The sequence below is a fragment of the Phyllobates terribilis genome, unplaced genomic scaffold, assembly GCF_046119375.1.
Source record: "Phyllobates terribilis strain yellow unplaced genomic scaffold, ASM4611937v1 Scaffold_5__5_contigs__length_657084704, whole genome shotgun sequence".
NCBI classification, from domain to species: Eukaryota; Metazoa; Chordata; class Amphibia; order Anura; family Dendrobatidae; genus Phyllobates; species Phyllobates terribilis.
Genome location: NW_027362765.1, coordinates 399395909 through 399410017, shown reverse-complemented (window position 1 = coordinate 399410017; position 14109 = coordinate 399395909). Strand labels below are relative to the sequence as shown.

Here is a 14109-nt window from a genome sequence, read left to right as displayed (position 1 = left end):
TTTACACGACAAAGTAAAAGTTTCCAAAACCTAAATTTACAGTAACCGTCCCTTATCTTAACCAAAATATCCTATTTTCTTCCAAGCATTGTAATTAGTACTGCGAGAAGGAAACTTTGAGATCAGCCTCATAAATCACTTCCATCGTCGAAGCTGAGGAAATATGCTTTTCTTCAAAAACTATTTTTGTTAATGATGTATGACAACAAACATGGCATCAATATTCATTAACATGACTCTGCGAGGCGCAAGCTGCCATCGTATGACTGCAGCGATTTGTTCTCAAGTTACCTGAAGTCTGAAAGTTTATTGTGCGTGGAGCAAAAGAGCGAGAAAAGTATAAAAAAAAACACAAAAAAAAACACAAGATAAATTCTAATCTGTATGTAAGTAATGAACGTACATAGCACAGAACACAAATAACATAATTGTTACATATAACAGATACCAGATTAGGGACCAGTACCTACCAGTGTTTTCGGGAATACCAATACTTTAATGTGTGGTCTCTACGATCGCTACAAGAGAAGACATGGACTAATGCAGCTCCCTCTCCCTCTACCAGGAGGAAGTCCCAGCACGATCTTAGGCTTCACTAAAAGCCTGAAATACATCAAATCATCTGCAAGTAGCTAAGTCCTTCTCTAAAGCTTTGGAAACTTCCAAGTATGAAGGTAGTCGTGAGCCTAAAACAGCCAAGACTGAATGCTAATTCTGCCGAAAGATGTCCACCCCCTTCCAACTAAGCGCAGATCATGTATGTGTTCTCAACAGGGAGAGGGGACTAAGAATCGAGCAGCAGCTAAAGGTAAGGGCTAGTGTTGATCGAACACTGAAATGCTGGCGTCCTAGTTACCGGCATCGAGCACGTCTAGTCGAGTAGCGAGCATAATGGAAGTAAATGGCGAACTCTGACATTTTTCTGGAGTAAGGAAATCTCTCTCTCTGCGCCCGGCTCAGATAATTCACTTACGGGGATCCGAGCACTCGAGCAACACGCGATACTTGGCACTGCTTGCTACTCAATCGAGCAGCCCGATGATAATCGATCGAGTATCAAGCAATGCAGAGCATGCTTGCCCATCACTAGTTAGGGCTATATGGCAACTTTGGCTACGACACCTGTCACGTGGTCACAAAGTTTGTCGTGTGTCAATGCTACAACGCAGCACAATAGAAGTGAATGGAGTCACATTGAATTGCTTTTTGCTTGTCACGGTATCTTCATGGTCAGCAACTGCAGCAAGCAAGTTGCAAAAAGTTCACTTGTGTTGCGCTGCAATATAGCTGCTACAAAGTGAACTTTGGCAACGTCACAAGCGCAGTAGCCTTAGCCTAAGGGGTACCTACAGTTATTATGATTTTCAAACATATGATAGGGAATGGGTCTGGGTACAGAGACCCCCCCCCCATCAAGAGTTCCATTCATTTGTGACAAGTTCGTTGCTCAGGAACTAACAGTGCTGTGCTACTGTATGAGTGTATATCCAGAGCGGTGTATGATTGCATACCATGTCTATGAGTCTGTACACATGCTTTGGGGAAAGAATTGGGACAACTGGATGTATGGTTGGTCTTGCAGAAATTACTCGGTTCAGCATAAATTAATCTGAAGTATATGTGCACATTAAAGTAATCTAGTCTGGATGTGGGGTCTGTGTCTCTCCCAGTAATCTAGGCTGGATGTGGGGTCTGTGTCTCTCCCAGTAATATAGGTTGGATGTGGGGTCTGTGTCTCTCCCAGTAATATAGGCTGGATGTGGGGTCTGCGTCTCTACCAGTAATATAGGCTGGATGTGAGCGCTGTTTGTATCCGGGGTGCTCTTCTCTTCACTGCTCATATTGCAGCACAGCTTGTATCCTGTACTTATTTCCTCTTCGTATATTTTTCCCCTTGTCTATAAGCTGGTTTTCTCTGCTTTCTACAACCCCTGGCAAAAATTATGGAATCACCGGGCTCGGAGGATGTTCATTCAGTTGTTTAATGTTGTTGAAAAAAAGCAGATCACAGACATGGCACAAAACTAAAGTCATTTCAAATGGCAACTTTAGGGCTTTAAGAAACACTACAAGAAATCAAGATTAAAAATGTGGTACTCAGTAAGGGTAATTTTTTTCAGACCAAGCAGAGGGAAAAAAAATTATGGAATCATGAAAAACAAACACACAAAAGAACACTCCAATACATCAGTAGTATTTTGTTGCACCACCTCTGGCTTTAATAACAGCTTGCAGTCTCTGAGGCATGGACTTAATGAGTGACAAACAGTACTCTTCATCAATCTGGCTCCAACTTTCTCTGATTGCTGTTGCCAGATCAGCTTTGCAGGTTGGAGCCTTGTCATGGACCATTTTCTTCAACTTTCACCAAAGATTTTCAATTGGATTGAGATCCGGACTATTTGCAGGCCATGACATTGACCTTATGTGTCTTCTTTCAAGGAATGTTTTCACAGTTGTTGCTCTATGGCAGGATGCATTATCATCTTGAAAAATGATGTCATCATCCCCAAACATCCTTTCAATTGATGGGATAAGAAAACTGTGCAAAATATCAATGTAAACTTGGGCATTTATTGAAGATGTAATGCCAGCCATCTCCCCAGTGCCTTTACCTGACATGCAGCCCCATATCATCAATGACTGTGGAAATTTGCATGTTCTCTTCATGCAGTCATCTTTATAAATCTCATTGGAACGGCACCAAACAAAAGTTCCAGCATCATCACCTTGCCCAATGCAGATTCGCAATTCATCACTGAATATGACTTTCATCCAGTCATCCACAGTCCACGATTGCTTTTCCTTAGCCCATTGTAACCTTGTTTTTTCCTGTTTAGGTGTTAATGATGGCTTATGTTTAGCTTTTCTGTATGTAAATCCCATTTCCTTTAGGCGGTTTCTTACAGTTCGGTCACAGACATTGACTCCAGTTTCCTCCCATTCGTTCCTCGTTTGTTTTGTTGTGCATTTCCTGTTTTGGAGACATATTGCTTTAAGTTTCCGGTCTTGACGCTTTGATGTCTTCCTTGGTCTACCAGTATGTTTGCCTTTAACAACCTTCCCATGTTGTTTGTATTTGGTCCAGATTTTAGACACAGCTGACTGTAAACCACCAACATCTTTTGCAACATTGCGTGATGATTTACCTTCTTTTAAGAGTTTGATAATCCTCTCCTTTGTTTCAATTGACATCTCTCGTGTTGGAGCCATGATTCATGTCAGTCCACTTGGTGCAACAGCTCTCCAAGGTGTGATCACTCCTTTTTAGATGCAGACTAACGAGCAGATATAATTTGATGCAGGCGTCAGTTTTGGAAATGAAAATTTACAGGGTGATTTCATAATTTTTTCCTCAGAATTGAGTGATTCCATAATTTTTTCCCTCTGCTTGGTCTGAAAAAAATTACCCTTACTGAGTACCACATTTTTAATCTTGATTTCTTGTAGTGTTTCTTAAAGCCCTAAAGTTGCCATTTGAAATGACTTTAGTTTTGTGCCATGTCTGTGATCTGCTTTTTTTCAAGAACTGAATGAACACCCTCCGAGCCCGGTGATTCCAAAATTTTTGCCAGGGGTTGTATAAAACTTTAGACATTTTCCCCTCTCTCCACTGCTTATCTGAGTACAATCTCCTCACTCCTGCTATCTCTAACAGGGAGAGAAGAGAGTGGAGTGCAGAGAGAACTGTATGGTGTAGAAACTCTGACAAACTCGTATCTTTTTTACAGCGCACTCTGCTGGACAAAAGGATTTGCAGACCCACTGCAGCACCAAATTGGTACTACATTTTTACTAAAAACAATTTTGAAAGTTGCTTAAACTTTGCATTTAAGAAGCAAAGAAAAACAAAAATCTGTGTTAAGGTGTGCATAACTACTAAAAGGACAAAAATGCAAATCATACATATATGTAGGCGACTTGTCTCTATAAAAAAAATCAGACATTTAGTGTAGTTTTTAGTGGTTTTGTTAGAGCCAGAGATGAGAGCGCACACTGCACAAAGCAGGAGCCCAGACATCCGCCGCTCACACAGTGTATGCACTCCAGTAAAGAGCTATGACAGGCAGGAGCCAGTGATAACACAGCACGCGGACGCCTTTGAGCGTTGCACAGCTGGGATACTGCAGTGTTAGTGTGCTTTCTCATCGCTGGCTCCTGTCTGCGGCGGCTGCTCAGCATTGTACTGCAGACAGGAACCAGCGATGAGTGAGCACATTGACACTGAGCAGTGGCGGGTTTTTGCAGTGTCAGTGTGCAGGTAAAGCGCTCATTTGAGTGCTGTCAATCAAGATATTGATAGTGCTCGGTATGCAAACTGAGGGTTTATTCTGGCAACCATATTCTAATGCTGTATTTTATTATTTACATCCTCTTTAATGATCATTATTTAGGAAAAAAAAATGACCAAATTGCTGATCTTCAATGATAACTTGTGCCTTCATTATTCTGAACTGCACAGCGTGACTGACACACAAGAGTACATATATATCTATCTACCTCTCTCTATGCCATGGTAATGTATGCAGCGTCCTTCAGCAATGCATATATCACCTTGGCACAGATAGAATGGCGCATGAGACATCAAGGTTATGTATTTTGCAGCATACAAGCTAAATCCTAACCTATATTACATTCTGGAGAGCAGTGCAATTAAGGTCTTGGCAACATTGTACAATTTTAATTGGGAAGCGGAATAAATAAAACATCAAACAAAATAGGGGAGGGGGTGACGGTATATAGTTATGTGCACAGTTTGCAGGAATAAATAAAATAGATTTTTTTTCCCTCCTAAAATTAACATAATAAAATATGAAATCTGTAGAAACTGCTTATCAGTACATTATTCTTCAGATGCATCCCTTATCTTTGCTGATGTGCTATTGAGAAGAGGACCACTTAATAATGCTTGGTGCATAAGAAAAAACAATCCTATAAAAAGGTGTTTACTGGTGCAGAAAAGCCACCATAAATCTTATTGTCAACCAGTGCATGTAGAATGAGCCGGTCGTGTGCAGTCGTTTTACACTTGTGCATACATATATCCGTGCTAGGGACACCAAGCCATTATCCTCACTACGGACAATTACAGAAAATTTGCACTGATCAAAAAACATTGCATGGGTTGATCAATTTGCGGACCCCATGGATTGGATTTTTAATGTGGTCAGACAAGGTTAAAGAGCAAAGTGTTCAGATTTAAGAGGAGAATCCTTTTTTTTTTTTTTTTTTTTTCATATAGCACCTCACGGAATCTGTACGGCAGGTCACAAAGGATGCATGGCTCTTTGGTAAGGAGCTGTATGGCTTTTGTGCCCAGGCTTCCTCCACAAGGGACCCACCGCACACTACTCCCTCGCCCAGGGTTCCACCGCGCACTGCTCCCTCGCCAAGGGCTCTGCCACGTACTGCTCCCTCGCCAAGGGTCCTGCTGTACACTGCTCCCTCACCCGGGGTCCTAAAATATACAGCTCCCTGGCTCAGGGCCCCACCGCACACTGCTCCCTCGCCCAGGGTCCTACTGTACACTGCTCCCTCACCCAGGGCCACGAAGCACACTGATCCCCTTTGCCCTGGGTCCTAGCCGCATATTGCTCCCTCGCCCAGGGCCCCGCCGCACACTAATCCCCTTGCCCTGGGTCCCAGACGCTCATTGCTCCCTCGCCCGTCGGCCAGGAGGCACACTGCTCCCTCACCCAGGATGCTATCATACACTGCTTCTTCACCCAGGATCCTATCATACACTGCTCCCTCGCCCAAGGTTCTACCATACACTGCTCCCTCACCCAGGATCCTATCATACAATGCTCCCTCGCCCAGGGTTCTACCATACACTGTTCCCTCACCCAGGATCCTATCATACACTGCTCCCTCACCCAGGATCCTATCATACAATGCTCCCTCGCCCAGGGTTCTACCATACACTGTTCCCTCACCCAGGATCCTATCATACACTGCTCCCTCGACCAGGGTTCTACCATACACTGCTCCCTCGACCAGGGTTCTACCATACACTGCTCCCTCGCCCAGGGCCAGGACAAATACTGCTCCCTGGCCCAGAGTCCCGTCGCACACTGCTCCCTCGCTCAGGGTCCTACTGTACACTGCTCCCTCACCCAGGGCCACGACGCACACTGATCCCTCGCCAAAGGTCCCACCGCACACTGATCCCTCGGCCAGGGTCCCACCATACACTGCTCTATCACCTTGCTCCCTTTTGTAGGAAAGCATCCAGCTCAATGGATAAATTGTTCAGCTTTATTGGTATAGTTACTCAAGATGAGTAAATATACCAGTGCAGTACGCACCAGAAATGTGTTGGTGTCCCCGCTGACGGACAGTACTGATGTAACAATGTTTTAATAACTATACCAATAAAGTTGAAGATTTTATACAATGAGCCGGATCCTTTTCGACGATACTATGGTTGTTTCAGTCCCTAGCAGTGAAACTTCTCCAGAAAAAATATGCTATTATGGTGAGCTGGCTTCTTCCTTTTTCATTTCCTTGCTCTGGGACCCGCCACACAGGCTACCTTGCCCAGGGCCCCGCCACAAAGGTTCCCTGCCCCGTGCTGCACAGCAAAGCCTCCCATCCCAGGGCCCTGCTGCACGGTCTCCCCAACCAGAACTGTGCAATATATTTGTCACGGAATGACAAGGAGATGCCCAGCAGACGGCCCAAACCATGCATGCAAAGGGATGATATAGGGGGAAGGAGGGCCTTAGCGGTAGGGAACGAGGGAAGGGACACCTCCTGGCACCAACCTATGTCGGTCCCTAAGCTCCCCTATCGTGCCTAGATGGGTCCTTCTCCTCACGTGCCTAAGCCCCCGCTGGTCCTGGACTTAACCTGGCTAGTGCACAGGCCAGCGAGACACTAGTCTCACCACTATAATAGGACAACAGGAAGAAGGTAAGACAAACAATGGAACGATAATAACACAAAATACACTTAGCTCTCCAACAAGAAACTTCACCGCTGCAACTGCAAAGAACACCACAGCTTCTCCAGAGACTGGCTACTTCAAAGAAGTCAGCATAGAATGAACAATAACCAGCGGTCAGCTGATGGATCATGTGGCTATTTAAAGGGAGCTGGGAGTGGCACCAACCAACATCAGCTGACCATCCTAAAAAAAGTTGCCAGCCAGAGACTAAGATTAACCCTTGCTGGACCAAAAGGAATAAACTACATTTAACCAGAGCTGCCACGAATCCCCAAATTATTTGTGACAATATTCTGTGCATGAGCCCTCAGTAGACAGCATACATACACCTAAGTGTACATACAGTGACTCAAGAAAAAAAAATTCTCAAAAATCCCCAAAATATCGTCCTCAATTGTTCTCAGGATGTACCTGCTGTATAGTTAAAGCCATCTGCCAGTGTTCAAGCACAGCGACTATCAGGAAGGCTGAACTACTAAACTCATTAGGGGTTACGCTGAGCTGGAACAGGAAAGCAAGCAGCTGTAGTTCGCGGTGACAGGTGGGCGGAAATTATTCTCACGTTACAAACAAAATATGAAGATGAGCAAAAAAAAAAAACCCACACACTGTAGAGATGCCTGCCGTTCCAAAATACAAGAATTTTCCCCATCTACACGGTCTTCAAAATATTGCCCTAATTTCTTGTACGGTAGAAACTTTATTAGACTTTATTAACTCATTATTTTTAAGATCTCCATTTGCTGCCAGTAGATCAAAAGTATAGTGGAACAATGCCGAACTTATCAGTATACAGGAATTAATATTTATAACAAACTTCTTAATTAATCCCTACAGCCCTATTCTACATACATACAGGTCGTATGACTACATGATGGATGAAGTTACGATCCGCTTTTGGGGTCTGTACTCACTTGTTTTGCATCATGTTCATGATAATCCAGTCTGATGGATACACGTTCTTCCCGATGAGGTTCTTAAACATGATAAAGGTTTCCATAAGAAAGTCCTAAGAAAGATAAAAAAAACAAAAGGCAAAAATGTTTTAGTACTTGACTACCTCCGGGCCATACAGACAACCTTCCAGGCGGTCTTGGCTATACTCTGCAACATCATAGAATAGCAGAGCAGCTGCAGGTGCGGGCAAGCGGCTGTCAGACACAGCCAGACTCCCCATAGAGAAGGCGGCTCGTTGTACACACTGCGCTACACTTTCTGTATACATAGCGCTAAACAAAATGCTGTCTATTCTGCAGATAGGAAGTGCTGACAGAATTTCCTACTCTGGACCAAGCAGTCATGTGATTGCTAGGTATAGGGAGGGAGAAGGATCTGTTGGTTCACAGGAGACCTAGTCAACTAGGCTACGCAGCCAGGCAGTTGAATTTTTCCCCTGTAACTGAGGCCAATTTACTAACCCCAGTTACAGGGGAAATCTGGGAAAAAATGTATTCTCTTATATTTTTATGTGTGTGTTTATATGTGTATATAGCAAGTGTGTGTGTTTGTGTATTTTATACGAAAAAAATGATAAAAAAAAAAATGTTTTAAAATAGTTACTGCCAATCCTCAAAAATCGCTGTTTGTAGCTCTGCTACCATTTAAAAAAAACAAAAAAAAAACAACCTGTGTCTAATATATAAAAATAATTGTTATTGAACGAGAGACAAAATTTAAAAAGGTCCTTTGAATTAATATAAAAAATGTGATAAAAACAAAAATTTCCTTTATTTTACTACTGATATCACCGGATAGTGGCAAAAAAAATAATATGAAAATAACATAAAAATTACGCAGCACAAAAAAGTAGAAAAAATATTTTAATATTGGAATGAGAAAAAAGAAAAAAATTCCCCTCTTTACATTGCATATACAGTACTTTTGGTCTGTACTGTACAAAAAACAAAATGTGCCTGGACAGTAACAGGGGTAAATGGCCCGGTCTTGGCAACAAGGCACTTTTTCCAGATTTTCCGTTTAGGTAAAAGAAGAAGCACAAGTTCCACAACATTTCTCAACGCACAGTGGGTTTGAGAAGTCATCTCCTCTTTAATTGAACTGTTAAATGCAGCAGATTTTCTGCCCAACTCAGTAACAAAAAAGACAAAAAAACATAGCATTTAATTTACTTGGGAACATGACCTAAAAACTACAAAAACTCACCACAACATCAGTCCTCATCTTCCCAAAGGTCTTGATAAGGTGGCCATAGTGGTAATCTTCCATTTGCCTCAATATGGCCGTCATGGAGGCAACAAAATTTCCCTTAAAGAAAAAAAAATAAATTACACAATCCAACTTATACTTTTATAGAGAAAACTAAAATATACGGAATAAAAAAGATGTATTATTCATATATATATGAGAGGCGTTGTCCACTATCCGCTATTAGTATTTTGCTTTAACCGTTTCCTTCCCAAATAGTGCAGCTTAGCGGGAACCCTGCTTTGAACACTGAGATTGCACTCCGTCTTCCTTCTAAAAACGATCTAATATACTTCATAAATGAATAGTAAAAAATACACAAATGTGCAAACATCTGATGGGTTTCGGAAATTACATTTATTCATAGCCGCTTTCAATAGGTCTCTATTATCAGATTAACAGAGGGAGGGAGGTTTTACCCGGGAAAAGGAAGGGTCACACCCAGTTGACAAATATTCAGGGAAAATAGCAGAGATTAGTACTAAACAAAGTTATAAGAAAAGAGTCTCCAGAATTGTTAGAGATAACCAAAACAAATGTGTCAGGAGGAATGATGACAGCTCTTTTTAATTTTTAAAGACTTTCTCTGCTCAAAAGAGGTTTTCTCCTCATCATCATAAATAGGTAAAATTGCAAAGTGCTGGTAAAAAAAAAGCAACTTTTCAATTTATCGCTTATAAAATATCCCATTCGTTCTTAAGGATGGAAGGATTTTCAGTGTTCTAGTTTACCAGCCACCTCTGCAGTCTATCAGAAGCGGCTGATTGCCTAGCGTGCGTGCTTGAAAGCTCTTTGCTTTAGAGCTTGTAAGCGCAGCTGTATCACTGGATCCAGGTCAGCTTAGGTGTCTGTATGCTCCTCTGATACTCTGCTTACAGCATAGGAGAGCGCACAGTTCAGGTCGATCATTCAGGAGCACAAGGCTCCCCCTTCCTGCAAGGAGAAAGCTGGGAGTGAGGGGAGAGGTGCGCTCCTGAAGATAAAAAGTTGTTCTCAAAAGATTATTATTTTTTTTTTTAAATTCTGATTAAGAGCCAAGAAAACCCCAGGTTTGAGAGCCATCAATCCTTTCCGCAACCTCATTTGCTCTACGTTTCATACCATGAATTATCTCAAGCTGCATTAATAATCAGATTTTTTTTTTCAGATTAGATGGAGAACTATTTTAAAACAAAAGGGAAACTTTGTCGGGAGGATTTGTCTCCCGATTTATAATGTCATACAGGAGGACAATAAAAATTGATATAATTCTTGATGCAACCGTCCTAAAATAAAGAAATTAAAAAAAAAAAAAAAATGTGGAAGTGGAGGAAGAAACGATGATACTTTAATGTTTCCTGCTCCTTTACTGTCGAGTGTATTTCAAATGGACACCAAGATATTGGTTTACTTATTAAAAGCATTATGAACAGTGACATAGGCAATTTATAGCAAATCCGTGTTTTACGGGGGAGATAAGGAAGAACATTCATCTTCATCATGAGCCAAACAAAAAGCTGGGTTTTGCACGCTGAGGTGGCTGCATTAACGCCGGAGTCTAATAAACACATTTACTGTATTTTTTTATTCTTTTTTTTTCCCCATAGTCACTCCTGGTAAAAAAGCATTAGCCTGTGTTTCAAGTCATGTCTGATTGCTATAATCATCAATCAAAATATGTTAGAAAGGTTAAGACAAAACTGCAAAATACATCTGAAGCCGGTGCAGAAATCATTCCGTATGCATGCAATTTGGGTCCCCAGAAGCATAAAAACCCATTTCTGCTAACAGGCTTTTCACAGAATTTGAAGGGACATTATGCTCAAGTACTCTCCCCCGGCCGGTGCATCGTAGATTGGAATCAAAGCTATTATTCTGCCGTATCATGGGCTGAGCGGCATTTTAAGTAATTTTAACAAAACTTCCGTGCATTTTCCGCCAGCGAGCCATCAATCTGAATTACACGCTGAAGGAGTGGTTGCTTAAGACGTGTACGCAGTGTTAATATACGGGTGTCTATCAGCTCGCAGCAGCAGCGTGAGAAATACAATGCAGGTGCTGAGTGATTATTCAAAGGGGGTGATGATGTTCAGCTGTACTGGAAAGCAATGGACCGGAAGCCACACACAGAGAAAATCCCAGGCAACAGGTCTCCGGTGATCACATATTTCATTACAGGACTGCAGATTGTAATATATCGCTGCACATTATAGACAGGGGACGGACAGTCAGGCGAGAGGAGCTTACTGCTGGACTGTTGGGATCCTGGATCAAGGGAGTTTCCAGATTTATGTAATATTGCCATTTATGGAAATCCTTCCATCCAGTATCCCGTAATACAAAAAGTCTGTGAAATCAGTGCTTGATAATTCTACAGGACCAGAACCAGTGCAGATCGCTAATGTTATATCGCAGGCTGCATTGCTGTAAATTATATTATAGTTGACTTATAGTAAAGCTCCATTATGCAGGTTCAGGCCCATTTTCCCTATGATAATGCAGACAACAGTAAAAATCATATGAGTGCTATCCGTTGTTTTAACAGTCCCCATGTTATTCAATGAGGCTGTGCACATGTCCAATTTTTTCCTCGGACCGAGGGAAAAAAAAATTGCTGCATGCACAACTTGCATCCGATAATCGGATTGCACTCGGCCATTCAAGTCTATGGGTCAGCAGAAAAAAAAATCTGACTGCAGTTGAATGACATCTGAGCAAGTTCCGATTTTCACAAACAGACTGAATGTAGAAACTTTTTTACACTCCGATCCCACACACTCCGATCCCACACACTCCGATCCCACTTTTTTTGGATGAGAGAAAAACTGTTTTTCTAAAACAGATAAAATTCTTAATGTATTGTTATATTGTTTACAGCGCCATTTCTCTGATTCAGAGCACCAACTCCACTCCATATGCATAGTTTTAAAAAGATGACATTTTACTACCTGCAGCCACCACTAGGGGGAACTTAATATTTAACTGAATACTGGTTATATACTGAAAGCAGTAATACAACTGTAAGAAGTAAGCTTCTGAGCTCCCTCTAGTGGCTGTAAAAGGCAAACTTTTATTTGCATCATTAAATAAAATTACAACCCTCATAAAAATGTATGTACATTAATCAGAATGCTTAAAAGTGGTTGTCATCACAAAGGGTGCTTGTTACCTGGGGGTTGGAACCTGTAAAAACAACAAAATAAAATGGTACTGACTTGTTGTCAGCCTCCTGAATCCAGTACATTCCAATCCATTCAGTCATTTGTCCATTAGCAATATCTTCACTAGAGCCACTGAAGTGCTGTGGCTTGTAAAAAACTGCGTCGCTCTGGTAACTTGAAATATGCATCACCGGATGCCTCCTTGATTATTAAAGTCACTCGACCGCACAAGCCACAGCGGTAGCATGGTTGGTTGAATGACGAAGTCATCGCGTCCAGTGACGGCGGATATCTTTTTTTACTTTTATAGACTTTGCTCCCCAGGTAACAAGCACCTTTTACCTGGACAACACCCTTTAAAGCTGATGATGGAAGGAAGAGATTAATTTTCTTTAATGTCCATGTTTCCAGCCAATTTCCTAAGCCGCCTGTGTGGGTATATAGGTCATAGGAAGTTGAATAAAATGATACCTTGATGTCTGCGATCTGATGTTTTAATCCTGAGAAATCGACATTTTTCTGAATATGTAAATGAGCTGTTAAGATCTATGGGCCGGAAATAGATCTCCCAAAGAATTTGCATCCAGAGCTTAGTTTAAATAAAAGGGGCGTTGCCAGTGGGAGATATATAAATCAGGAGAGCAGACTGTCAGTCATTACATGTCTCACACTGGTAACGCCTCCTTTCATTTATAATAAGCTCTGGAGGCAGATTCTCAGGGAGATCTACACTTAGGTCCATATATATATGGACAGAGACAACATTTTTCCAATTTTGGTTCTAGACATTACCACAATGAATTTTAAACAAAACAATTCAGGTGCAGTTGAAGTTCAGACTTTCAGCTTTCATTTGAGGGTATCCACATTAAAATTGGATGAAGGGTTTAGGAGTTTCAGCTCCTTAACATGTGCCACCCTGTTTTTAAAGGGACCAAAATTAATTGGACAGATTAAATAATTGAAAATAAAATGTTCATTTCTAGTACTTGGTTGAAAACCCTTTGTTGGCAATGACTGCCTGAAGTCTTGAACTCATGGACATCACCAGACGCTGGGTTTCCTCCTTTTTGATGCTCTGCAAGGCCTTCACTGCAGTGGTTTTCAGTTGCTGTTTGTTTGTGGGCCTTTCTGTCTGAAGTTTAGTCTTTAACAAGTGAAATGCATGCTCAATTGGGTTGAGATCAGGTGACTGACTTGGCCATTCAAAAATATTCCACTTTTTTGCTTTAATAAACTCCTGGGTTGCTTTGGCTTTATGTTTTGGGTCATTGTCCATCTGTAGTATGAAACAACGACCAATCAGTTTGGCTGCATTTGTCTGGATCTGAGCACACAGTATGGCTCTGAATACATCAGAATTAATGCGGCTGCTTCTGTCCTGTGTCACATCATCAATAAACACTAGTGACCCAGTGCCACTGGCAGCCATGCATGCCCAAGCCATCACACTGCCTCCGCCGTGTTTTTCAGATGATGTGGTATGCTTTGGATCATGAGCTGTACCACGCCTTTGCCATACTTTTCTCTTTCCATCATTCTGGTAGAGGTTGATCTTGGTTTCATCTGTCCAAAGAATGTTCTTCCAGAACTGTGCTGGCTTTTTAAAATGTTTTTTAGCAAAGTCCAGTCTAGCCTTTTTATTCTTGATGCTTATGAGTGGCTTGCACCGTGCAGTGAACCCTCTGTATTTACTTTCATGCAGTCTTCTCTTTATGGTAGATTTGGATGTTGATACGCCTACCTCCTGGAGAGTGTTGTTCACTTGGTTGGCTGTTGTGAAGGGGTTTCTCTTCACCATGGAGATTATTCTGC

At 41.8% G+C, this 14109-nt stretch overlaps 1 protein-coding gene across 1 annotated transcript in view; it reads right to left on the bottom strand.

Annotated features, from left to right (window-relative positions):
• Positions 1-14109, bottom strand: part of DOCK1 (dedicator of cytokinesis 1) — a 412678-nt gene that overhangs the window by 144775 nt on the left and 253794 nt on the right. The window contains exons 28-29 of the mRNA XM_073685060.1: positions 9113-9214; positions 7864-7958 (exon numbers count right to left, since the gene is read on the bottom strand). Coding sequence (XP_073541161.1) covers positions 7864-7958; positions 9113-9214 — 197 coding nt within the window. The remainder of the gene's footprint in view (positions 1-7863; positions 7959-9112; positions 9215-14109) is intronic.